Here is a 27,892-nt window from a genome sequence, read left to right as displayed (position 1 = left end):
AGCTTACATTTCAATGCATTGTATAGTATTTTTGGAGAATATAGAATTAGGCCGGCAACAAGGAATTTATTATTAATTATTTTTTGTCTGTTTTGTTTGTTTTTGAGACAGGTTTCTCTGTGTAGCCCTGGCTATCCTGGAACTTACTCTGCAGACCAGGCTGGCCTAGAACTCAGATCCACCTGCTTCTGCATCTGCTTCTGGGATTAAAGGCACCACTCCCATGATCCTTTTTTTTTCCCTTTTGTTTAGAGACAGGCTCTCATGTGTTCCAAGCTGGCTTTCAATGTGAGAGATCTAATGATGATGAGCCTGAACTTCTGAGTATCTGCCCTTTTCACCTGTTTGGTGAAGATGTTCTCAGAGTTATTCTGCAAGTGTCTCAGTACCACCTGAGAAGACTAAAAGGAACAGGCTGCTCTGGGGAACTTTCCCCACTCATTTATTTGCATGTATAAATTTAGAAGATCAGCTTCATCTGTGGTCAGATGAAGTCTCTCTCTGGTCCCCACAACGCAGGCTTGTTCATTTGCATGTGCAACCAATGCCTCGCCATTCTGATGAGATTTTACAGCCTTTAAAGGCCCTTTGGCTCAATTTTGCATTTAGTGCAAACCATGTAAAAGTCAGAATAAATCTTTTAAATAAAATAAAAATGGAGATAAAGCCATAATTAATTTGAGAGAAACTGTGGCAGTATAAAATGTATATTGAATCTTTGTCCTGGTGTCCTTGACACACAACTCCTGAAATTCTTAGACTCTCCAAAATGGTATCTTTTTATATACTAATGAGTTGGCTGATGGCTGATGGCATCTGGAAGAGTCGTAGGGTGGAAACTGATCACAGGAAGGATGACCATGGCAGGATTAGAGGGTTGGGACTTTGAGCCCCACTTCCCAAGCTCCAGCGAATGGAGAAAGCTGAAGGTTAAATTAATCACTCATGGGGAATGCTTAAATCAATCATGTCTGCGTCATAAAATCAAGGGGCGGGGCCAAAGTCCCTTCTGGGGAACTGAAGACATCTGGTTCCTGGGAGTGGTCCACCAGAAAGGACACAGAAGCTCCGCACCCAACCATGTCCCTTGACCTATGTGCACTCCACCTGGTATTCATCAGGAGCCTTTGGGAGATCTTTCTAATAAACCTGTAAATGGATCAATTTCCTGAGTTGCTCTAGCAGATCAATCAAGCCTAGAGGAGGAATTGTGGGAGCCCGATTTACAGCTCAGTCAGAAGCACAGGTAAAACAACTCAGGGCTTGTCACCGGGATCTGAAAGAGGGCAGAGGCAAGTAGGGACTAAGACCTTAGACCACGGACAATGTCTCCAGGCAGAAAGTGACAGGACAGGACTGAAGTAGAAGACACCTTGCTACCATTGTCTGTATAACTGACTGCCTGATGGGTACAGAAAGGCCCCATGTATTTGACCAGAGAAGTCTTCTGTGCTTATCACTGAGTGAGTGTACTGGACCAAGCGAGATTGGTTTTTCCTGTTGTTATACTTTGCACCTGGAATATCACCCACAGAATCAATGTCCCCCACTAACTCATATGCTGGCAGTCCCCAGCACAACCATGTGTCCACAGATGGCACCTTTAAGAGATTGGGCTATAGGGCTCTGACCTCCTTGGAAGTGTTAACTCACTCATGGGTGGGTCCTTCACCTGACACATTACTGTGAGACAGTAGTTTAGCAAATGTCGCCTAAAGGATGTGTTTGTTTGCAGCAGCCCCTTCCTCACTATCGCTCTGCTTCCTGGCTGACAGGAGGTGAGCAGGCTCCTCTGCTGGGACATTCTGAATTGCCTCAAGCCCAAAGTAAAGGAGCTAGCTGATCATCTACATAGTCTTCTGACCCATGAGCCAAAATGAATCCTCCATCTACTGAAGTGGAGTAAGCTGGCTAGCATATCGATAGTCTCAGATACACGCACGCACACACACACACACACACACACACACACACACACACACACACGATATTAGGGTTCCTATTTGCTTTCAGTCAACAATCAAAAGGCTAAAGTTGGTCAGCAGAAACAGGTATCTGCCCTGACTGTACATTTTGCTGCTAAAAAATATCCTATTTGTTAAAGACGGATCATTTGGGTTTCCAAGAAGCAGTCTTGTATTTATGTCATGAATATATGCTTTCTCATAGATGTGCTGGGCTGCCAGGTTCAAGGGTGAGATGGCAGATACTCGGAACTTCCTGGGATGAGAGTTCAGTGAAGGCTGAAGATGGAGGCAAAGCAGTTGAGGAATAAGTGGGGAGTGCTGAAGAACTGAGCATTTAGACTCCAGACTCCATTGCCCATCCCATGACCCTTCATCTCCAATACAACCCTCTAAGAACACAAGTTCCAGCTTACAGTCTGGAAAGCCTGTAGGGAAGAAGGAAGCTTTACCCTTCTGTTCACACAAGAGGGCTGGCTGAGAATAGGAGATGAAAGCAGGGACAAGCTAAGCCACTGCCCATCACTGAAGGGTACTCCCATGACCTATCCTGTACATAGGCAGGGCCCTCGGGAGCCTGTAGGAGAATGGCCATCCAAGCCATTGATTAACCTCCTGAGTGGGTTTCTAGGTCACCTTAGAGGCCACTGGTGTGGTAACTTAGCCTGAACACAGGGATTTCCCAAGATTACTGGCTGTCTTGGGAAAAAAATGTACTTGGTTTCTCTGTTTCACCTTCCAATGTATAATGTAAATCATGAACATTTGTCTCTAAGGATACTGGGAAGGTTCTGGGGTTAGCATTTACAAAGTACTCCAAATAATACCATGCACATAGAAAGTGCTCGTTAGATGTACAGACATACAGAGGAATAGGTGATAGATGGACAAATGGAGAGGTCACAGAGTGGTGACTTCATCAGCCTCTATTAAATCAAGCAGTGTCCTTATCACTATCAAATCAGAAGGGCTAGAGGGCTCATGCCGCCTTTATGCTTCTGTTTTCATTATGGCATTTTAAGGGGGAACCTTCAGTGGGGAAGAATAACCAAGATGATGCTTGGAGGACACACTCTATTCTAAACTAACCAGGAAGAGTTGATCTGTTCAACCTTCAGACTTCGTTTTGAATCTATGTGTTAAACATTTGGACCATTTAGAGCCTTGCTCCAGATGCAGATGCCCACACAGCGCCCCGCCAATCAAATTACTCAACTCATTGCCCCCAAGCCAGTCAGGATACTCGACTCATTGCCTGAATTTTAGTAGAGGAAAACATAGGAAAAGAACAGCCCTGATTATATTAGCCTCTCCTTTGCAGAAAAGAATCTCCTTCGAATACCTCAGGCTCCCTAGGACAAAAATCTTCCTCTTCATGTCTCATCTTCATGAGACAGCAAATACCTCTAGAGGCTGATTCAGCCAAGTCAGTGGTGACCTCTTCTCACTATGTGAGTCACTGGTTGTCATCTTTATCTTTATTTATAACAATCCACCCATGAGGATTACGTAGGCCCGATGGTAGTAGCTTTGTTTCTAAGCTATTGGTTTTGGTGAGTCTGGTTTCAGAATTCTCATCCTCTTGATCTTGATTGACAAATAGTTCAAGTCCACTTTCCAAATGACGTACCCATACCCCACTATTTGTCTTCAGAAATCAGTGTATATTTATAGTAGACCACACTTCTACCCAGCTTGCTTGGAAGGAAGCTGATAGGATGAATTCTTCCCCTTCTTCATGTTGCTCCAGTCTGGTAGCCAGGAAGGATGAGAACACTCACAGGCTCTTTTCACACTCCCCAGTCAGCTCCTCAACACTCTTTCCTCAGTGACTCCATTTCCCTACCCTCAGCCTTGCCTCCAACCACCTCAGTCTGTGTGACTCCAAACACCCACCATCCTTGCTTCTGCCTAGTTCTTTTCTAGAAAAATGTACAGACATGAATCTAAGGCCACAATTAACTCATTCTAGGTCCCCCCAGAAACTGGAGACTTCATCCTGAGATTGATAGGAACTTTTGAGCCACAACAAATAGATGAAATAGTCTTGTCAAAATACTGGAAATCTTGGGTTTCTTAATTTAAGAAGTTATCACCAAACTGTGGTAATCAAGAGTGTGGAACTTATCTGAGCACATTGTTCAGACAATATTCATCAAGATGGCAAGACCATTTGATGGAAAAGGACAGTCTTTCCAATAAGTGGTGTTAGATTAGAACAGCGGATGGATTTGAACCCTAACCAATGAAAACTAACCCTATGTGGATGGAAGACGTAAATGTAAAGCCTAAAGCGATCACATCATTAGAAGGAAACAGGACCAGAACTTCAGGACACTGCATTGGCAATGAGTTCTGGGAATTGAACCAAGAGATGCACAAAGACAATGATAAATTGGCCTGCATCAAAATGAAACGATTCATCCATCAGGGGATACCCTCAACATAGTGAGAAAGCAACCCATGGCCTGGGATAAAGACATTTGCAAACACTGCTTCTAATAAGGATTCAACATGCAGTGCACATCAACTTCCACAACTCAGTAACTATGGCAGTGGTATAGAACAGAAGTTTACAACGGGAAAAGTCCTTAAATAGACACGCCTCTAATGTTCAAAATAGCCCGAAAACACATGGAAAGACTTTTTTTTAACACTATTAATCATTAAAGAAATGCCAATCAAAATCACAATGAGATGCTACTTCATACTTACTCCTAAGAAGAGCTACTATATAAAAACAAAACAAACAATCCCCAGGAAGTAACAAGTTTGAGAGAGGATGTGGGGAAATCTGAGCCCTTGTTTATCTCTGGTGAGAATAACAACGCATCACTGTGTGGCAGCTCCTCCAAACAATTTTTTTTTTAATTAAATATAAAATGATTCAGCAATTCTAACTCCTGGCTATATACTCAAAAAAAAAAAAAAAAAAAAAAGAAAAAAGAAAAAAGAAAAAGAAAAAAATCAAAGGCAGGGCATAGGAGACCATGCACAAAGCAACATTATTCACAATAGCTATAAAAATGGAAGCCGTCCAAGTATCCATTAACAGATGAATAGACAAAGTACGGGACTCAGCAGAATATTAAGTCTTAGGAGGAAATTCTGTCAAAGCAAGACATGGATGAAACTTGAAGATGCTGTGCCAAGGGCAACAGCCCGTCACAAAAAAAGACATCTAGCACATGACCCCACTCCCATGAGATATCTAGTGCAGAATCAGAAACAGGAAATAGAATGGTTGCTGTCAGGGCCAGGGGTAAGGGAAAGTGGTGAGTTACTGTTTGATGTATAGTTTCAGTTTTGCAAGATGAAAAGAATTCTGGAGATCGACTGTACAACTATGTAGTCAACTCTCAACCCACAGGTTCCGTTTCTGCAGACCTAGCCAGCACAGGGAGACAGTATTTGGAAGTAAGCGGGGGTTTCTGCTGGGAATATTCACACTGGGCTTCTCACCATTGTTTGCTATGCACTCCACTACAACAACTACTTACAAATCATTTACACTGTGTGCGTTGTTGAAATAACTCTACTGGTGATTTAGAGCAATTAGGAGGGTGTGGGTAGGTCATAGGCAAATGCTAAATTACTTTACAAGAGGCCTGGGTATCCAGGGAGGTTGGTATCCTTGGGTAGTACTCCATCTCCTATGGATATGGGGTAATGACTGTGTTTACTACTCAGCTTTGCATGTAAAAATTGTTTTAAGACTGTAAACTCTATGCTAGAGGTAATTTACTACAGCTTAAAAAAAAATCACATAAAAAGATATGAAAGCATCTTTCCTTTGGTGGGAAGGGAAGCTGGGCCTGGCGGGGCAGACCTGTAATCCCAGCAAATTGAGTGGCGGGAAGGAAAACAGAAGACTCACAGATTTAGGGCCAGCCTGCAACTTAATGAAACCCCATCTTAAGCTTTAAGAAAGGCCTGTGTACTTCAGTGGTAGAGTACTTGCCTAGCAGGTACTAGGCCCTGGTTCACTTGCCAGAAACCTTCCCACAGCCCAGAGAGATATGATATGCCACACTGCTGCTTTGTGCCTGCATTAGTTTATATTGACTGTATTCTGCAATGTGTCCTTGGTCCTTCAATAATTTCACTCCAGTTTTAGGTCCATCTATGTTTTTGTACATGATTTTAATTCACTGCTTTTGGCTTACATTAAGCAGTTCCATTTTAGACTCAGTGACATTTCACTTACCAGTTTCTCGAGAGATGAATATCTGGGATTGTTCAAACTTCCGATACTTTAAGCAATATTGCAATGTTTTTTTTTTTCTTTTATATGTCCCTTTATTGACCCCTGGTGTATTTCTCAAGAATGAAGATTATGTGGATATGGTGTATTCTAATAGCTAATTTTATGAGATAACATACTATTTATAAAAACAAAACAAAATAACAAAACACTTCAGCCTCAACTTTTGCCGATAGGACATAATAGCTATTTTCCTCTCTTAGCCAAAATTTGGGTAATACCTGATGTATACACCTGGTATATGGCAAGCCTGTTTTTTAATTTAATTTCTCTTTATTGCTATTACCATGCTTTCTCATATTTGTGTGTGTGTATGCATGTGCACACATGTGTACCTGTGGTGTGAGTGTTGTGGTGGGCACGTTGAGGCCTGAGAACAACCTCAGGTCTCAGCCCTGGCCTTCTATTTTGAATGAGACAGAGTCTCTTGCTCATCGCACACAGTAGGCTAGCCATCCCACAAGCTTCTCGGGATTTTCCGATTTCTGCCTCCCATCTCACCCTAGGAACGCTGGGATTACACATGCATGCTATAGGCTCTGGTTTTCCATGGGTTCTGAGGATCTGAGCTCCAGAAAAACCTCACACCTGTGCAGCAGATGCTTTACCCACTGAGCCAACTCCCCACTCTCTTCCTTTGAGTATCAATAAGATTAAATAACTTTACCCTCCCCCCCCCCCCCCCCCCCCCCCCCCCGCGACATTTTGGTTTTTCCACAGTCGACCCATGTCTCTTGCCCACTTAGCTACCGGTTTCCTCATTTTGTCGCAAGTGCAAAGTGCATTTCGACCTTCTGAGACACCCTCTGTACCAATCTTTCTCCATCCTCTGTCACCGTTCATCTCTCACTCAGTGGTCTTCTGCTTGTGGTACCCTCCATTCAGTAGAAACCGCCCAAGTGTGTTAAAGCTTATGCCTTAGAGTGAATAGTTTTCAGTGCCCCCCCCCACACACAATGTCATTAACCCAGTCCATCTTCATATATGATGATACAAAGCAAACTTTCAGTATGGTTTTATTTTCATTTTTTTCCCCTTATGATAAACTAGTTTGCTGAAATCACCCAAGAAGCAATCCATACTTCCCCCACTAGTAAATGGTCCAGGCTCCAGTCACACCTGTGGTGGTATTGTGTTCCCCAAAATATTGTGCACCCTAATAAATTTATCTGGGGTCAGAGAATGGAACATCCACTAGACAGACATAGAGGCCAGAAAATGGTGTCACTCACACCTTTAATCCTACCATTCCAGTGGCAGAAATCCCTCTGGATCTCTGAGTTCAAGGCCACGTTAGAAACAGCCAAGCATGGTGACACACGCCTTTAATCCCAGGGAGTGACGGAAGAAAGAGAAAGATATATAAGGTGTGAAGACCAGAAACTAGAAGCTTTTGGCTGGTTAAGCATTTGGCTGGTTAAGCTTTTAGGCTTTGGAGCAGCACAATTCAGCTGAGAGCCATCCAGTCTGAGGAAACAGGATAAGCTGAGGAATTGGCGAGGTAAGGAAGCCGTGGCTTGTTCTGCTTCTCTGATCTTCCAGCATTCACCCCAATACCTGGCTCCAGGCTTAATTTTATTAATAAGAACTTTTAAGATTTCTGCTACACACACCCGCTCCTCACTGCATAAGGATCAAATAAACAATAACATAAAAGAAGTCTGAGACCCTGAGCCATGAGGGCGTGCACATACACACACACACACACACACACACACACACACACACACACACACGCACACACGTGCGCGCACACACACAGAAGGCACTTGGGATCTTTCTTTATGCTTTTGGAAGAAATATGGGCAAGCTTTGAGAATAGTGTGAGCAGAGGATCAAGGGTATCCATCCAGAGTCTACAGAAAATTTCCCTAATGCAAAATCTGGAGGTGATATGAATAGATAAAGGACATTTTTAACAAGTAATAAGTGAAGCTAAGGGAATCGCTCAGTCAGTAAAGAGCTTTGTGAAGTGCAAACATGAAGAACTGGGTTTGAACCCTATGCCCACACCAAAAATTGGAACCAGAGGCAATTAATAACCAGAGAGCTGGGGAGGTGGAGACAGGTAGGGGCAAGGGGCTTAGTGGTCAGCCAGCCTAGACCAATTGGCAATCCTCAGGTCCCAGTGAGAGAACCTGTCTCCAAAAAAAAAAAAAAAAAGCGTATATAACTTCTGAGGAAAAACCCTCCCAAGGGTGACCTTTGGCCTCCATATATGCATGCACACGTGTGTACGTCTCCTTAAATATACACACAAAAGAAAGAGAAGGGAAGAAGAAAGAAAGGGAGAGAGAGGGAGGAAGGGAGGGAGGGAGGGAGGGAGGGAGGGAGGGAGGGAGGGAACTGTGAATGAAGGTTGCTAAGTGTGTTCATGCTCTCCTCATCACTGTGAGCAGATACCTGGAAGGCAGCTAGAGGGCAGACAGGCTTATTTGGCTCATGTTTGAGATAGAGGCCCTCTCAGCTGGCAAGGCATGGCAGCAGGCAGCTCTGGGGTAGCAGGAATGTGAGGCAGTTGGCTTCCTCCATGGGCAGCCAGGAGCAGAAAGGAAACAGGAAACAGAATGGGTCTATAAACTCAAGGTCTCAAGCCCCTAGTGACCCACTTCTTTCAGCTAGACACTTCCCTCCTGATAAACGTTATAACTACAGAAGTATTCAAATACACGGGGGCATTCTAGACTCCACTCATAACCCCAAAGAAATGTGACAAAGACACATATCTGCCCTGTTCTTTTATCAACTCTGATAGATGTTCTCTGTCCCCAGAAAGCATCTTTATAAAAACGATGATCTATCTATCTTTTACCAGCATATGTTAGGAAAATCAGTTTTGTTCTGTTTGTCTAATTCAAATTCGTAATATTTCATTTCTGTATTCAGACTAACCCTCCTCAGGATTCTGACACCTTCTAGTGTCCAATCCCTCACCTTCTAGTCACGGACATAGAGAGCCCACGGGACAAACCAAACAGGAAAGGATTGAACACACACTGCTTAAAAGCTTTAAAGACTGAAAAAATAAATGTGAGGTCTATAAAAAGAAGTAACCCCTTAAGGAACAGGTAGTCACTTAGTGATAAGTCATGGATCACTCACTGAGAGGAAACAAGATATTTTGACATTCCAGTTACATTTTCTGCTAACACTCAACTTAGGAACTCTAGGCTAGACAGAATAGAGGTTCCCATCCCCAAAATAAAGGAATTATTGAATTCCTAAGTTAACATAGAGAATGGTTATTGAGGCTTTTTGCATCTTAGATGTTAATTTTTAGGTTTGAATGCTGATTATACAAATGGCTAACTTATGTCAGAACTTCTATCTCTGCACACCCTGCAGACACTACTAATCGATTGCAGAAAACTTTCTCACAGCCTAGGTTCTCTTGTAAAGCTCGAGGGAAGTATTCTAACTAATCTGAACTGGTGTAGTAGAGTCTGCCCTCCTGGTTCAAGGATATTGGGCTACAAAGCTTATGTGTGCTTCTACCAACACATTTAAGTAAGAATTATTTTAAATGATGACTGATTTTAAAAATTCCAGTCCTGAGGGCTGGAGAGATGGCTCAGAGGTTAAGAGCACCTGCTTCTCTTCTAGAGGTCCTGAGTTCAATTCCCAGCAACCACTCACAACCACCTATAATGAGATCTGATGCCCTCTTCTGGCCTGCATGCATGCATGAAGGCGGAACACTATACATAAAAAAAAAGAAACAGCCGGATGGTGGTGGCACACGCCTTTAATCCCAGCACTCGGGAGGCAGAGGCAGGTCGATCTCTGTGAGTTGAGGCCAGCCTGGTCTCCAAAGCGAGTTCCAAGAAAGGTGCAAAGCTACACAGAGAAACCCTGTCTCAAAACAAACAACAAAAAAACAAAACAAAACAAAAAACCAAAACCAGTCTCTCCTTGCTTTCTTACCTGCCTTCAAGTTTATGTTACTTACTGTTATGTTCACTGATCTCAACAACTTGTATTTATGCAGTCTATTTTATTCTTCTTAATCTTGACTGCCAACATGGAGCTCCCAAAGAGCAGTAGCCATCCTGATGGGTTTCCCACAATTCAGGAGCATACTGTGACACCCTGATGGCCTAGCTTGGTTTCAGACTGCTAAAGAGGTTGGACAACACTTAGGTAAATGGGTATGAAATGGCTGAAAGCCAAACCACTGAGAAATCAGAGTCATTTGCTGGTGACAGAAACAATAATTCGCTGAAGAACAGTTTCTGAGTCAAAAAAGAAGGCTGTTGGACTGGGAGATGGCTCCCTGGGTAACGTTTGTTGACCGAAAATGAAGACCTGGGTTGGGATGCCCACCGGACATGGTGGCGTAGGCCTGTGACTCCAGTGCTGGGGGGAAGAAGGGTGTATATGGGGAGGAGAGGCTTGTTGGCCAATCTAGGAGAAACAGGGAGCTTTAGGTTCAGTGAAAGAGCTTGTCTCAAAAGCTGAGGTGAAGAAATAACTAAGATAGGCAATAGCCTCTGGCCGCCACATGCACCCTCACAGTGCTACACACATAAATGCACATGCTGTTGTTTTACACACACACACACACACACACACACACACACACACACACACACGAGTAAATAAATAAAACAAAAGCAAAAGGGAAAGTTCTTTTTTGAAAAAACAGCCTTTCAATGTGGAAGCTTTCCTTTGTCACCCAGCAAAGGACAATTGTGTATAACAGTCTGCCTGTCAGGAAAGCATGGAGAATACGTCATCTAGGGCACTGGGCATAAGGTAGGTGAAGCAGGAAATTATACGAAGCTGCATGGGAAGAGTATGAACATGCTTATCACCTAACATTTCCTGGGATCTGCCCAAAGCCATTAGAAGCAAATGCTGAACAATTTCAATGCAGAGATTGAAGGTACTGAAAATCCAAAATGTACTTGCTGCCTGCACGGAGGACAGTAAGAACTCTCTCTAGTTCATCTCTCAATCATGAAAGAAGCAATTAAAGCTAATCAAATCAACTATCCCCATATAACAAAACATGCCCTGGGACACCAACGGAGGAAACTGCCTACCAGTTCCTTATTCCCAGGCCCTCAAAGCGATCAGGCCATCCTAGCAACCAAGTCCCTTTGGTTACTAGATGCAGACAGAGGGGTCTCCATCACACAGAGACCTCAGTCTGTGTTTCCTAACCTCCCTCAGAAAGGAAGAAAAAGTCATGCTCAGAGAAGCGACATCTTGTATTTCTTGTGTTCTTGTAATTCACTGCTGGGGAAGAAGATTCCAGATTACTACCCGAAAGGAACATTCTTGTGGCAAGAGGGGACTGGCTTCACACACCTGCTCAGCTTAAAAAAAAAAACAAAAACCCAAAGCTAAATAGTGGAGGCCACTTGCAAGACTAAAATGGACAATCACTGGAGAGTGATTAATCCATGAAAGAATGCATTGTGCTCCACCGTGTTTGCCCACCTTGAAGCATGAACAAATATTAACCTCGGCTTATTTAACTCAAGGTGGCAACGTTCTCTTGAGCGGGGACAGCCACGGAATCACGGTGGGTGTTGGTTGAAAAGTCAGATGAAGAGTTCTTCCATCCATAGTGTGCTATGGCCTTCTTAAAAATTTGAAATTCTGGGCTGGCAAGATGGCTCAGCAGGTAAGGACGTCTTTGCAGGCTTGGTGACCTGAGTTTCGTCCCCAGAACCCTCACAATGGTGGAACTGGCTCCACAAAGTTGTTTCCTGACCTTTAGACATGTCACCTGGTACATCCCCCCAACATGGCAATACTTTTTTAATGTTTAGTTATTTAATTTTATGTGTACCTGTGCAAGCCTGAGTGTATTATGTACAGCATGTGTGTGGAGGTCAAGGGTGGGTGTTGGATCCTCTGTAACTGGAATGGGTGCTGGGAACTGAACTTAGGTCTTTTCCGAGAGCAATAAACACTCTTAACAATGGAGCTATCTCTCCAGCCCATAATAATGTTTTTTAAAAATGGTGTCTGCACTGAATACCTACTACATATCTGGCTCTGTGCTGAAGAGTGGCGTGAAAATGCTAAGCAGGAACACATGTGACATGGCTCATGCACATGGGGGACTTCACAGTCTCTTGAGGAGCTGAAACCATGGGCCAAGTTTAGTGCAAAGAGAGACACCCTGTGTCACCCTCCCCGCATGAGGCATGAAGAGAGCACAGGGCCACCAAGAGACCTCGGCTCAGGACACTTCATAGCCCAAGCGATCGGCTTCTGCTGTCAGCGTCTCTTGGGCACCTCTTTTGTGTCAAGTCAGAAGGTAGATGCTTTTCTGGAGCGCGACATCAGCAGGGCATGAAGGAGAGAGCTGTAACCCATTGAGTCGTGCACACTGAGCTTAGTTCCCATTTCTGGTGCTGAACAGAACCCAGGATGCAGTGAAACGGATCTAGGAGGAACAGCCTCATCCAAGGAAGGCAAAGCACAGCTGAGCCTTTGGTGGTCAGACTGAACACCTGCTCATTTACTTCACACTGATGAAATCCTCAGAACCCAAGAGAAAAAAAACACCATTTATGGATTCTTAGCATATTGCATGCAGCTCAATAAAAGGTAGGTCATTAATAGATGTCCAATGATTTAGAGATTATCTAACTCCTAGGTGTAGTCAAGGACATGTGCTCAGAATTGCATAGAAATTCTTTAAAGATTACATATATGTCAGAAATTGTTTAAAAATTATAGAACAAGAAAACAAGAATTAATTTTAATACTTCTTGCTTACGGCATAGGAGATGCCCTGTTTTCAGATTTTGTCTACAAGCTCATGGGAAGGGGCCAGCTGCTGGCTTGTCTATAACACAGCAGAGTATAAACTTCGCTGTTGACACATGTGCCTTGTTCCATTTGCTAAACTGTGTGTGGAAGGTATGGAGTTTCTCCCACAGAATAAGCCCAGGATGCATTCTCCCCAACCCAATTCCACCTCTTACTTAAACATGGTCAGGAAGACTACACACATACCCAGTGCTTCCTAATACACACTGATATTTCACGTTGACACCCAGATGAGCCCATGAAGTCTTGAGACTTCCTATGCGTTCGTGTCATCCCCTGCAGCTGATTACAATACAAAGTGGGGCTGAAATCAAGAGTTAAAAGCTTTCATCAGATCGGATATGGAGTCTGAAGACACAGGCATCTTACTCATGCTCTTCCTGTCCTTGGTGACATGCTGTATGACCATGTTTCAGGAGAGACCACACAATGAAAATGTGTTGGTTCCTCCCATTAGCAAAGAGGCTGCCTTTGAGGACGGAGAAGAACTACCAGTGATGATGTCTCTCCAACACAGGAGGGAGCTGAACAAGGCACAGCATCGCTTCCCAGCATCCCCCAAAGGGAAAGAACAATGGATTGTGAAGTGGGTCAAATAGAAAACTGGCAACATCAAAACAAAAGTATCTCCTACTTTCGAGGGAAACTTTTCTCTGGATTAGCCTTACCTGGACCCAAACTGTACAGAAACATAAACCCACCTGTCCTCTTATTCCACCATCGAGTCCACCTCTGAGCCCAGGCCTACGCTTCTACCCTTCTAATTTGGGTCTCTTTGTGAACTGCTTGCCTGCTGGCCCTAACCAGATACGTTGCCTTCTACTGACCTTGTCGCTCAAAAGTCACAAGTCATGTCAAAGTAGATTTGCATCTGCAAATCATTCAGAAATGAAAGGCAGAAAGAAACTGGATTCTTGTGCATCCTAATTGTTTTCTCAGGTGCTGCTGCTGTCTTTGAACTGCCTCAAGTCTGGAAGGTGAAGTGTGCACACACAGCCCACACTTCTTGCCTGCAGGTTTTCTTTTTTGTTTCCTAGCCAACAACCAACAGTCCTTGTCAATCCTTATCTTATAATCCTGCCCTGAACTGGGACAAGGTGACCCAGAAACCTGGTAAGGTCCATCATCCTAAGCCATGTGAATTTGTGGATGTAGGCAGTTGCCTTGGCAGCAGTCAGTAAGAAAGAGTCCAGACTCAGCCAAGAAAGGCACCTTGGATAGGCTTGGAGAGTCCGTCTTGCAAAACATTACAGCAGGAGGTAATATCTCAAACAGATAGATAAGCTGCTCACTCAATATGGAGATGTAGAAAGCCAAGCCACTCCCCTCAAGACAGGGGTCAGGAAGCAGGTGAATGTGTTTCTGTTTCTCCACACTATGTAAGTAGAACACAACGCAATCCTGCATGAAGCAACCTCTGTCTAGGTGCTAAGCATACATAACACACATAACGAAGCTGATCGTTAGAAACAAAGCCTGGCTCTATGCATGGAAATCAGATTAACCTTCCATGTTGCCTGTAGATGCTCTGCAATTTCCATCTTGGAAAACTGCTATCATCTTCCATAATTACCGGTGTGCCCCGTGGTTGGTATTGACTCAGCTGGGGCTGTGTGGCCCCTAGCCTTCTCATTGGCCTACAACTTGACTTCTGAGATCAGAATACTTTGGGGTCAGTCCTTTGTAGTCTTCCTTAAAAGAATTCAATGCATCCTAAATTCCAGATTTCAAAGACAGTTTATAGTCCCAAGCCTGCCCTCTATCTACTCACAGGAGAGATGTAAAGATCCAAAAGACAGTGCCTGCCAGCAACACAGGTAAAAAGAGAATGCATCCCCAAACGAAGTTTGACTTACTCTAAACTGAATGCCATGGTTTAAAGGGGCATTTGTTTGGTTTTTTTGTTTGTTCTTGAAATGGAACCTAGAACCTCTGAGGTTCCTACTTTATTTGAGCTACATATAACCCAAAGGTTTCTGTCATAACTTATTGGACCTAGGGTTTCTGAATCACCCTAGATGCTAATTAAAACCCTTTCTGAGTCATGTTGCTATGGTTACCAAGACTTCTCCAAGTCCTATGACTCTTAAGTGAGAAGTTTTAGTTACTTTTCTAAGACTTGGGTGGTATTCCCAGGACTGGATCAGGCTGATTCCTACAAGACAGGGTTGCCACCGCCACACTTGGCACCCTGGGGCACCTTTTACCTGAATAATAACTAACCTCCTTGGTGAACTGTGTTCATTTCATTTTAATAATGGGGTGAGAGCTCACACTGCTTCAGCTGGAAAAGGCTCCCTGCAAAGGCTGATACCTACCGAAACCAATATGGTAGAAGGAGAGAGCCGACTCCTGAGAACTGTCCTCTGACCACAGCACATGTGTGTGTGTGTATGCAAGGGCACATATATGTAAGTATAAAATATGATTTAGAAAAATGGGTGTCAGGCGAGTATAAGCATCCCATTTAAGAGACTCCAGGAGACAGTACGTGGCTTGCTCAACTGATATATATGTGAAACAGAATAGGTTGGCTTTGTGATGTTGAATCTGGTGCTCCACGAGCACCCAGGACTGAGTCACACAGGCAATGTTCTCTCATACCCTGCTCTGTTACTATATGCCTGGATGTGCACTGTAAGGTCAAGAGCTGAGCTGCAAGTTGTGGCTAGGCCATCAGGGACAGATTTCATCTGCTCTCAATCCATTTTGTGATTTGTGCACTGTGGCTGGAAATTCATCTCTCAGGGGTTTAAGAATTAAGGGAGTTATTATGTCTAATGTCTGAAAAAAAAAAATCCATGCTTCCCCCATAGTAAGTGTCTTATAATGTGAACTCAGCTACTGAATCATTCATTCTTCCAGGGAGTTAAAACTGTAGCTGAGGGACCAGGCAGAGTCTACAATCACCCATGACCCTGGAAGGTGTCAATACCTCATGGTGGGGAGCCAATGGAATACCAGAACACAGCAGTGGTCATGAAAGCAAGCCCGTGTTAGATCACATCACAGCCTAAAACGCCTTGAAGTTCAAAGCCAAATGTCATGGCGGCTTCTCTCTGTGGTCAATTCCCTTGTTTCTGAGAGCAACCTAGAGGCCGCTGCTCCAACGGAACACCAGCAGAAACAGGGCTAGAGAGACCAGTTGGGGAGCCTGGCTTTCTGTAACAGCAGGTTATTCCTTTCGCGATCAAAACCAGTTTTGCCTTCACTAAAAGGGGAGGAAAAAAAAATTCCCCAGAATTTAAATGCCATTCACAGTTCAATAGCTTAGAAAAGACATTTACTTTCCTGGAGCTTTTGAAAGGCGCGTTAAACCAGCAGCAGAGTAACCAGGCAAGGAGAACGCTGTGAGCTTCGGCATGCTGACCCCAAACTGTACTCTTTTTTTTTGCCTTTGAAAAACCCACATCTGAAGGGCTTAACCATGTGTAAAGCTTCCTTTACAGAAACAAAAAACCCAAAAATTGTCCCCTAAGGCCTAATACAGCAGTAATCGTTTATTGCACACATTCTTGGCTTTACCTACCTATTTTCTGTAGTGTGACCCCCTTGAGCCCTCTTTTCTATGTTGCCACAGATGAAGTTACGGAGCTTTTCAAGATACTTAGAGATCGGAGGAGGAGGTAGATTTTTAAAAAGGAGGGGGCGGGGGCAAAGGATCAACAACTTGGTAAGGTTGTTCGGTTTTGTAGTGGTGGGATCCAACCCCAGGCCTCACTCCAGGACTCTGTCATGGAGCATGTCCACGCCCCAAGTGCTTTTTTCCCCCCCAGTGCTTGAGATCAAAAGAGGCGCAGCCTAACATCTGCTACAAGTGCTCTGCCACTGAACTATATCCTCAACACCCCCCCCCCCCCCCACACACACACCCTGCTTCTTTGCTTTGTAAGATTCATTACACATAGCCAGTCCACACACCCGCTTCTAGGCTTGTTTGACGAGCACACACACCAGGCAAGAGTTCCTGCTTTCTCAAGGCTGAGCTGGGGCTCGGGAAAATTTACATAATGCACAATGGCCTTTGGGCAGACACTGGTGCCCTGGTAGGCAGCACTCCAGGATGGGCCTTAGGCTTTCCTGAGAGGCTGCAAAAGCAAAGGTTTCTGGGAAAGGCCCTACAGACTGGTGTTTTGGTTTTTTTGTTGTTGTTGTTTTGTTTGTTTGTTTGTTTTCTTATGTCTGTTTCCACACAAGCAGCGGCACTCACCTTGACTTTGGAGGTGGGGGAGGTGGCGAGAACGCCTCCATCCTGCCTCTGTCCTTCGGGAACTCAAAAGCAAAGGAAGCTGATTTGCTCATGCCAGCGCTAACCTTGCCGCTCTGCCCGGAGGAGGAGGAGCCGTCAGTGGGATGGAGCCGGTGCCAGGTAGAGGAGTTTGAATGGTCTGTGGTACCATTTTCCACTCCTCTCCCCCAACTTTGACTCAGCAATTCCTGCCCGACCTCCTTCTCTTCCTCTATCCGACACTGGCGGCTCCAAGCGCCAGTCTGGTATCTTGGACGTCTCTGGTCCAAGGCTGAAGAGGAGGTGGCTGGTGGGGGACACTTGGCAGGGTCCCCGGTGGCAACGCCATTGGTCTGGCAGGAAGAAGTCAGTTTAGTAGGAATTCTAGACAAAAGCTGGGGTCCAACGCTGCTGCCACCAATGTTCCCATCACTGTGGTCAGCCAGAGAGGAGGCTGCCGATGACGCTGGGGACCCTCCAGGACTGCTTTTAGACAGCTTAGGAGGAATGGCCGGCTTCTCCTTGGGCGTGTTTTCAGTCACATTATGTGGGTGGCTCTCCCGTGAGCTTAGCCCCTTCACAGCCGATGGTTCCTCTTCGCCAGCCTGTATGTCCTGGTTCACGGGCCCACGTGGCCACTGCACCCCAACTGCGGAGTCAGGACTGCTCAGATAGATAGTCCTGTGGTCCTCCTCTGGATGGGCAGCAATGACGGTAATGGTGGTTGCCACCTGAGGCGCCATATTTGTGCCTTCCCTGTCCTGGCTCCAGCCAGAGGATGTCTTCTGAGCCCAGGTATCGCCTGTCCACACTTGGCCCTGGCTGTGGCCAGCAGCTACCTGCTCTGCCTTGGTCTCGGGCCTGGAAGGCACGGGCACAGCCTTCTTCCTCTTGGTACTTTCTGCGTAGATGGGTTCAGGCTGCGCAGCCTCCCTAGGAAGGGCTGGGGGCTGGAGCTCCCCAGCTTGCCCCCCACATTTGCCAGAGGTGATGACATGGCAGCTGGAGTCCTGCTGCTTCCCCAGGGCTGGTTCCTTCACAAGAGAGCAGTAGTCGTTGTCAAGGTGGGGAGCAAAGGGGCTGCTGGCCCCGCTGCGGCTGCTGCCACAGGACAGGCCGTCGGAAGAGCTAGCAGCCTCTGAGTTGAGGGATGGCTTCTTGGGGCCCAGACAAGGTGGGCTTGCTGTGGATCCCTGGACACAACACTCTCTGGGGAAGTTCAGAACTCGCTTTTCCTCTTCCGTTGGTCTTGTACATGTCCCTTTCTCCCAGCACATGGGTGAGCAGTCCCCTCCACGTCTGCCAGAGCCCTCAGTGCTATGCACAGCGTCCTTGGATTCTGGACAACAGTCCAGAATGGAGCAGTACTCTCCACCTTCACTGTCTCCGGAGGGTGAGCACCTCTGGTCACTGTCATCCTCTGAGGGCAGGGACTCCCGCAGGGGCTGTGGAGAAGGGCAGGGCCTGGGGCCCTTGGGACAGCTGGACGTCATCCCCGCAAAGGCAGCTAGCTTCTGGCGGAAGCTCTCCTGAGCCGAGGGAAGCTCTTCCCTCCTGGTCTTCTCTTCCTGGAAGCTCACTGGTTGAAAGGCAGTGTTCCTTTCCACTCGGGCCTCTAGGTTGTGCAGTCCAACCATGGTGTAGGTTGGGGGACAACAAGAGCTGCCATCTGCGCAGGCAAGGGAGCCCGGGGGCTTCTGCATTCCTCGGAAGCTGCCTAGGTAAACTATCGGCCCGTCTTCCTGCTTCTGGAGCGGGAGCTTGCCGGGGGTTCTTCTCCAGTTGACCTAAACAGCCCCAGGGTTAAAAAAAACAACAACAACCACACATGTTACCCTTTATCAGAGAAGGGAAAAGAGAGGAAAAGTGAAAAGCAAATAATAACCTTGTCACCTGTCTCAGGCAGCATGCAGGTCCACCCCGGGAGCGTGGGCAAGCAATGGCCATGGTCACCTTTGACCTCTCCAGTGGAATGATCATGATTAAGGCACCCACGGAGCCATCTGTCTTTAGATCCTAAGCTATGCATCCCACCCAGGGGTTGTAATGCTCTTGGCTTATGTCCGTTAGGTAAGACAGATCAAAACATCAAAACCAGAAATTGAAAAAGAGTAAAATTCAAGGGCTAGGTGAAAGAATTCCTCTGGATAGGGAATAGTTTGAAATTTTGTTTGGTATTCCCTTCTGTTGACTGGTCACTGGATAACCCAGCAATGGCACATTCCAGAAGAAACAAGCTTTGATGTTTTGTTTTGTTTTGTTTTTCCTTTTAAAAAAATTACTTTATTATTCTGTGTATCTGGGTGTTTTGGCTGTATGTATGTCTGAGCACCACATATGAGTGCCCGGTGCCCAAGAAGGACAGAAGAGGGCATCAGATTTCCTAGAATTGGAGTCATAGACTATTGTATGTACACATGTGGGTGCTGGAAATCAAGCCTGGGTCCTCTGGAAGGGCAGCCATCTCCCCAGGCCCCTTGTATGATTTTGTTTGGTTTTTTGTTGTTGTTGTTGTTGTTGTTGTTTTTGAGGCAGGGTTTGTCTGTGTGACAGCTCTGGCTATCCTGGAACTTGCTCTGTAGCCCAGGCTGGCCTCAAATTCACAGAGATCTGCCTGCCTCTGCTTCCCAACTGCTGGGATTAAAGGCGTGCACCACCACTGCCCAGCTCCTGAATGATTTTTAAAAGCACCTCATAGAGGAAGTAGATGCAGACCAGGAGGCAAAGGGATAGGTTCTGAGCTGAGTCCAGGCTTCCTGGCTTTTTGATAAGCGTTCCTTGGAGCTAAGTCACACAGCTGCCCTTTCTGCCAGTTTACAGCCATGAGCTCAGCACCCCACCTGTGTAAGTGGCCGGACTAGTTGGGCAACAAGACAAAGATGTGACCTGATCATTCCCATCCATGAAGTTATTGTCCCATTTCTTTCTCTTCTTACCCACTCCCATTTGTTCAGATAGCCTCAGCGCAGGGCTTGCATGGGGCTCCTCACCCAGGGGATTCTGAGTGCAGAGTCACTGGCTTCTATAGGTGAAAGTTGAAAGTGTCAGGACTGGCTGAGTGAATGAATGGGTGTAGCCAGCCCAGGAAAAACGGAACAGCTCTAAAAAGGACATGGAGCTTGCTGCCTCCACAGGGAGTGCCTCTCTTCACATAAACCTCTCTAGATTTAAAACTGACCTTTGTTTTCACATACACACTCACACACCCTTCCTGATGCACGCATGTCCCGTCCTGGTTGAGGAAATCCAGAAGAGGTCATTGTGGAACAAAAGTTCTTAGAATGTCTTAGGCATATGGTCTCAGGGACACGTCCACAGACAGCAGCCCCCAGCATACCCTCTCCCATAATTATACCTTTCTATGGGTTTCTTTCCAGAAATGAAGAAAAGTCTAACCTCTGGCAATATAAATAAATGTTTAGTGGCCCTAGATAAAGCTAGCTAAACCTATACTTCAAAATTAGAAGTATGAGGCCTGGGAGGAGATGGTTCAGTGGGTTAAGTGTTCACTACGTAAGCATACATCCCTGAGTATGTATGAGTGTGTATGAGAACTCTCCTAAGAGGCTGGGTGTGGTTTACAAACCTTAACCCCAGTGCTGGGGGAGTGGGCAGAGACAGGCAGATGCTGGGGGCTCACTAGCCAGTCAGTCTAGCTGAGAAATGTTGAACTCCTCAAAAATAAGAGAGAGCAAGCAGGAGTGATGGCTAAGAGTACTTCCTGCTCCTCCAGAGGACCTAGGTTTGGAGCTTGCTTCTCAGCACTAATATGGCAGCCAACAGCCATCTCCAATTCCAATTCCAGGAGACCTGAAAGCTTTTTCTGGCCTTTGCAGGCACCAGGCATGCACATGGTGAACACATATGCAAGCGAGATATTCAGACATGTAAAATAAAAATAAAGAAATCATTAAAAATAAACAAACAAATGAAGAAGAAGGTGGAGAAAAACTGAGGAAGAAACCCTGGTGGACCTCTGGCATGTGCACAGGTACATGCCTACATACACCCCACACACATGACCACACATATGCATACAATTTAAAAAAGAAAAACTATAAACATGAACAATGGCTGGACAGTAAATAATTATAAGGAATTGTTCTGCTGGTATTTTAGATGTGACTGTGCATTGTGGTTGTATCTTTCAGGCTTTCTTTTTAAATATATGTGCTTATGGCTTCTCTACAATGCGCAGGGAAGGAAAGTGGGTGGAAAGACGGACGAAATGGCAGTGGTCATGAAACTCACTGTAGAGGGGGTTGCCGGGTGCGTGGCAGGCACTACACAATGGATGCCGCTTCTGTAAATACCTAACGTGAGAGCCAATAATTCCACGCTCTTGTTTTTCTTTGTTTTTGCTTTCCCTTTTATAAATCTCCAAATCAGGAGAAAATCCTGCCATCCTGGACTAAAGGAGATCAGCCTACAGGAAGAAATAGAAAGGTAGATGGGAACCGCCAAACAGCAGCTGTTGGGGAACGGCAACCTCGGGGCATGCTGGTAGGCAACTGTCCTGCAGGATTCCTGCTCCACCAGCCCGCCCTGGCTGCCAGCCAGCTACCATGTGTTAGAGTAGGGAACAGCTCCTGTAAAAATACCAGCTGGGTTAGTCAGCCTCACCTTGGGGACTTCAGCACTCAGGCTGGCCTCGGTCCACAAGTCGGAGGACTCAGAACTCATCATGGTAGGCTTTACAGCAATGGTGGGTTTTGTATAGGCCACGCCGTTCACACCTTCATCCTCTGGGCGGCAGTGCTCAGGCCTGGCAGGCAGGCGACTTACGGCGGGTAGGCTGCTTGCTCTAGCCTTGGGATGGGCGGTTGTCAGCTGGTGGTCGCTCCGTAAGCAGAAGCAGTTCTTGCAAGAGCCGGGTTTCCAGATGTGCTCCACAAAGTCGCTGCACGCAGACATTTTTGGGCTCTCGGGGTTCAGTCGAAAGGTCTGGAGCACTGAGAGCCGATAGGATGCAGGTTCATCTTGGGCCCAGCGCTCTGGTGTGGTGTTGTAGGAGGCAGAGATGGGTTCCAGATCAGCTCCCTGGAAGGCAGATCATTGCCTGATTAGGAATCTACCCCACCAGAAGATATGTGATTAGCAATATGAGACTGGAAACAAGGAAGAAAAAAGTAAAGAGGCAAAGATAAGATAGCCAATGGGGAACAGTCCTTGTTTTCTGGGGTCAGGGCTCAGCTCACAAGCTCTGTGATATTCCTTATTCGGGCAGCTTTATTAGGAAGTGTACAAACTTGCATCATCCTTTTCCTCAAACAGACAACACAGAAAACATTCTGGGGCCGGTGAAGAGGGATCAATCGGTAAAACACTTGTCAGGCAAGCATGAGGACCTGGGTTCAGATCCCCAGCACCCACTGAAAAGCTGGGCATGATGACCCAGTACACATCTGTAATCCCAGAACTGGGTGGTGGAAACAGGAAGATCCCAGGGGCTCGATGTCCAAGCAGTCTAGCCAATCAGTGAGCTCCAGGCTTAGTGAGTAATCCTGTCTCAAAATAAAAAGTGTACAACCATGGATGAAGGCACCAAATGTCAACATCTGGCCTCCACACGTGCATGTATATGGGGGCACGCACACACACAAATGCACATAAACTCACACATACACACACATAAACACACACACACACACACACACACACACACACACACACACACACGCATCATTTCAGTCCCCCATACACTGAGTGTTTTAGAGTTTGATATGAGAGCACTGTACCTGCTCCCTACATTTTTCCAGAAATCGAGGTGTCCAAAGGCTAGGGTACTGCCCAAGAACAAAAACCACCAAGTAGTACCCCATATAAAATCGAGGCTTTATAGGTAATAACATGCAGGTTTTGAACAAAAACTGAACGGGAACAGAAGCAGGCAGGGACTCTGAAATGGAACTTGTTATCCATACTTCTGACAAGTTGTTGAAAAAGGGGAGAGGTGTGGTGCTGGCCTGTTCCATAGGGACACCTTGTCAGGATGTTTGGCATCATGGGAAGTCTGCTCCACCACCTCCCACCCCTCCCACCCCCGCCCCTTGCTTACTTGATACCATTCAATTCTGTGCTGAGGTAAACAAAACAGGGTGCTGCATGCCAAGTTGGAAGCAGAAGACAGAAATGCCTGACTCCACAGTCCTGGCCTAAGAGAGACTGGGCAGAATCCGAGAGAAGAGGCTATCCAATAGTTTTGTCCTATCATATCCCCGGGGAGAGGTGGTCACCTTGTCAAAACAGCTCAACGGTTCTGAAACTCATTATAAAAGCCAATTTGCTCCCATAGTCCTCAGTAAGTGAATTCACTCCTTAGGAAGAGTGCACAGGGCTATGGCATTACCCAGGTAACACAAACAGCATCCTAAGAGGTCTCTGTGAATCCCATTCTACAGGTGCAGATTTTAGAGCAAAGATAGGAATCTGGCCATGGACACCAAGTCTGCTGGTCTAGGAAGGAAGATAAACCAACTGACTGACTGGACCGCACCAGTCACCTTCACCTTGTTCAGGCTACTAAGTATTATAGCTTGCCGTTATCCACCTGCCTGCTGCTCATTGCTACTTTTTCTTTACTAAGGGTGAATTGGCATCCTTTAGGAGAGTGCTCTAGAGGGAAAATCTTGTGGCTAATCCTGAGATAAACAGATTCTCCTTAAACAGGGAATAACCCACCTCATCTGGTGAGAATTTGCCTGAGGTTAATTCTCTCTAACCAGGCATCAGGACTAGCCAGATAGAATCACCCCGGAGCTTCAAAGATCATTCCAGACTCCTTGTGGGAAGCACTCCTTCTCTGGTCTCCCACACTCATAGAGTGGAGCTTGAGTGAGTGTAGAGGCCAGATGTACCCTACTTCAGTCAGTTAATGAGGAACCGGCTTCATCATTAAGCTAAATGAACACTCCGGAATCTGAATGTTTCTGCAGTCACTGTAGGGTCTTTCTTTAATGATGCTGGCTAGGTTCTTCTCCCCCAATACACCCAAAGAGAGGGTTCTTTATGTCAAATCTTCCAAAAAAGGTCACAGGCTTTCAACAAGCCAAGGAATCATGACTACATTATGTCTCTCTCCTACAGACATCAGCCCCAGAGAGCTCTATAGGCTTGTTGCTAAATTTTGTAAGGGGTGCACGGGCAGGGGTGGGAGAGGGTGGGAGGGAGGAAATATTTTGGTCTTCAGAGAAGTTGAATTTGATATTCTAGGGACTCTGATGCGTGGTGTCTAACTAGACCCACCAGATCACAGGAAAGCCATGTTCAGGCCCACGACTACTGTAGACAAGGCTCCAGTGCCCCTCAGTGAGCTTTGGGGAGAGAGCATGGACAGCAGCTCCTTGGGGCTCCTCAGCTTCCTGGCTCTAGGTCAGGCTGGGGGAGCTGAGGAGGTTGGCATCCAACCACTTCCTCAGAGGCTGCCACACATTCACACAGAAGCAGTTTGGGTGGCCACATCTCATTTCCTGTTCAGTCGGCAATCCAGAACACCCAGACACCCCACTTTCTAAGGTCCCCTCTCCTTTTCTTGGTAGCCATTAGCCTCTGATAGCCCAGGGAGTTCAGTAGGCTCCTGATTACTATGCTATCTTGTCAGAAGCTGCCTTGAGACCCTTCACTAATCTATGAGCACTCTCTTCTCTGTTTTCCTTAATTCTGACATCTTTCTACAGGCTGGCCACAGCGTGGACCATATACCTGCCCAGAAACACAAAGGAACTTAAGGGGAAATCACTGAATAAAAGAAACAAAGGAAACCCTGGGCTCCCCACCATTATTAACTCATTATGTCCTCTTAAAACTGGTTTCTTAGTCTCTGCAAACAGAAAATCCCACCTTGTCGAGGGAGCTAGAACAGCCTCTTCAAGTTGCCCGTCAGTGCCTGGAACTGTCTCCTGTTTGCTTTCAGTAAAAAGATGATCAGACATGCCAGCGATACTCACAAAGCAGGAGCCGAGAGCCCGGGGTAGTGCCAGCTCTCTAAAGCCTGGGAATGGTACCTTTCTGGCTCACATTCCTACCTCAGAGGGTAGGCGGGCCCCCAGAATTATGCAAATTCTCCCATTTCTCAGTGGGAGGCTGCAGTGTAAGATTAGAAAAAAAGATCTCAGCATTCTTTGAGATCCAAGTCATGATAAAACAGCCTTGCCTCTGCAAACTTCTGCACTAGGTTTGCGGCTACAGTTTACAAGGCTGAGCTGTCAGATACACCCCCACCCCGCCTCAAAAAGAAGCTGAAGCATCAGGGTGGCCAGATCCATTAAACAAAGTATTTTGGCTCCAAATACCCCTCATATTGGTATCCACATTTGCTTATGTCTTACCCCGATATAATTCCAGAAAATTCTCCTCTTAATAATTCTATTATATTTTTACAAAGAAATTAACATCGATTAAAAAAATTAAATTAATGCAACATCCAAAAAAAGTATGTATGGAAAGTATCTAGATTGCATTACATTCTACTGGCCAGAGTGGTCTAGGCAGAAAGCAGGAGGTGACCACCCTAACACCTCCCCCCAGACATACAGGGAAAATTACGATATTTACATAACTTTTTATTTTCTGCTTTCTCCATTGCTGAGCAATCTAACTCAGCAGGAGGAATATGGACTTGCAGCTTCTGCAGTCTGAACCAAAAAGGAGAGCAAAGTTCTGAAGGACCCCAGGAAAGCTAACTTGCTTTCCCTGGGGCTTCCTGTCAAATGTCCTCAGAAGGAGCTATCAAGGATAGTTGAGAGCAGCAGATCATTTAAACCTTGGAAACCTGAGTCTGGACTGAAAGCATTGCAAAACTCCTTACCCTTGGGCTCTGCAATCAGCTTTTCAAAACCATGCTAGAGCTTTACCTGGGAGAACAGACAGGGCGAGCTAGTCTGTGAGCTGGGAATGCTCAGCCTCCTCCATTCCCATTCCCAGGACTCACAAGTGGAGATTCTATTTTCCAAGTGTAAGCGTGCATGCGTGTGCTTGTGGGTTCATGTGGGTGTGTGCGCCCGGCTGGAGAGGGGGCAGCACAAGCAAAGCTTGCGAGCCAGCTCCAGGTATGGAATGCTCACCAAGGTTCGCCAAAAGGGCATCACCTTCCTTTGGAGATCCGCTGCTGCCTAGAGGTGGTTTCTCTGAACTCCCAAATCGTCACCTCGGAGCAGCCCGGACGGCCTCTGCCCCTCTGACAATACTCAAGGCGGAAAGCAGTCCCCAAGAAACAAAACAGCGTGGCTAGACCAGCCAGACCAGTGAAACCATCACAGCAGTCGATCCCCCTTCCTGGAACTCCAAGGAAAAGTTTCCCGGTTTCAAAGCGAGCTTTTCTCGAATGAATTGAAAACACCCCTCCGACTCCCCAGCCTTCCCGGCTCGGCGCCTGCACCGAAGGCACAACCCGGCGCACGCGGTCCGGACTCTCCATGCGCTCGGATCCCTCGCCTGTCACCCCGGGGGACGCCAGCAGGGGCTGGCCCGCTCGGGCCACCGCAGCGACCCCGCGAAAGCCCCTGGGCCTCCACGTTCGCCAGACAAAAAGCAGCGGGATCTGAAGAGAGCGTGATGGGCTCACCTCGGGGCTGCACTCCCGCAGCCTCGCCGTCGGTGGCCCAGCCGTCCGCTGCCCCTCTGGGCGCCTCCGAGCATTGTCTGTAGCGTGTCTGCGCGCGGAGCTTGCCCGGCCGCGGGCGGCTGTCTTCTGCCTGGGCCCGGCGGCCGGGTGGCAGCTGCGATCGCGGCTCCGCCCCCTCCGCCTGGGGTGACGCCGCCCGCCCAGCTCCCGCCGCACCCCCGCAGTCCTCCGCGGTGCCGGGCGTCCCCACCCGGCCTGTGCGTCCCGCCACTCCGCTCGTCCCCAGACCAGCTAGGAAGGCGACCGCCCCTGCCCAACTCCGCACCGCGCCCCGCCCTCTCCTCGCCAACCCTAGGCTCCGCCTCCAGCCCGAGCCTTGGCGCCCCTCGACCTGGAGCCGAGCCCCCTCCCGGAGTGTCCCCAGCTCAATCCCTGCTCAGCACAGTTCGGCTTGCATGAGCTCCGATGCTCCCAACCTTCCTTAACCACAATGCACACATAGGTGTGTCGGGGTAGATGGTTTCTGCATCCCTCCATCCAGCCGACCCTGGGAGACCCTGGCAGGGAGCGAGAAAAAGGACGCAACGCGGAAGAGAGGGGTCGAGAGTTCCATAATGAGATCAAGGGCGGTGGGTTGTGAAAGGGGCGTGGGCATCGGCACTGCCACTTACTGTTATCCTAAAAGAACCTAAAGCTGACTGGAGCAGGGGTAGCAATATTGAGATTCCAGGTCCTGCTCAACACTTCTCGCCCAGGCCTTTGGCAAATGGCTCAGCACGTCTCTTTGAACTTTACTGTTTAGCAATGGAATGCTAGAGTTGGCCTGGAGGACTGGCCTTCAATCATGCTGGGGCACCCAGGTCTTCCACCTGTGTTTACACCGTTTCCAGCGCGTGACTCATTCCCTGAGATACAAGGAGCTCCGAGATAATTGTTCCTCGGGCGAAAAATCTTTTAACTCCCAGGAGGACAGCCTATGAACCAGGCTGTCCCACTTCCTTCCTTCAGCTGCCTTAGTAGGACAGACTTGCACCTTGACCTGGGTGTTTCCTAAGCACCCAGGCACTGAAGTTGTCGCTCAG

The 27,892-nt window shown here is 46.9% G+C and overlaps 1 protein-coding gene across 1 annotated transcript in view; it reads right to left on the bottom strand.

Moving 5' to 3' along the window:
- Prag1 (PEAK1 related, kinase-activating pseudokinase 1) overlaps positions 1–27,066 on the bottom strand; it is a 59,871-nt gene extending 32,805 nt beyond the window's left edge. The window contains exons 1-3 of the mRNA XM_036166629.1: positions 26,811–27,066; positions 21,872–22,288; positions 17,231–19,035 (exon numbers count right to left, since the gene is read on the bottom strand). Coding sequence (XP_036022522.1) covers positions 17,231–19,035; positions 21,872–22,162 — 2,096 coding nt within the window. The 5' untranslated portion in view covers positions 22,163–22,288; positions 26,811–27,066. The remainder of the gene's footprint in view (positions 1–17,230; positions 19,036–21,871; positions 22,289–26,810) is intronic.
- Between the last annotated feature and the right edge of the window lie 826 nt (positions 27,067–27,892).

This window comes from Onychomys torridus, chromosome 17 (genome assembly GCF_903995425.1).
Source record: "Onychomys torridus chromosome 17, mOncTor1.1, whole genome shotgun sequence".
Classification (NCBI taxonomy): Eukaryota; Metazoa; Chordata; class Mammalia; order Rodentia; family Cricetidae; genus Onychomys; species Onychomys torridus.
This window is presented reverse-complemented; position numbering and strand designations above follow the sequence as displayed.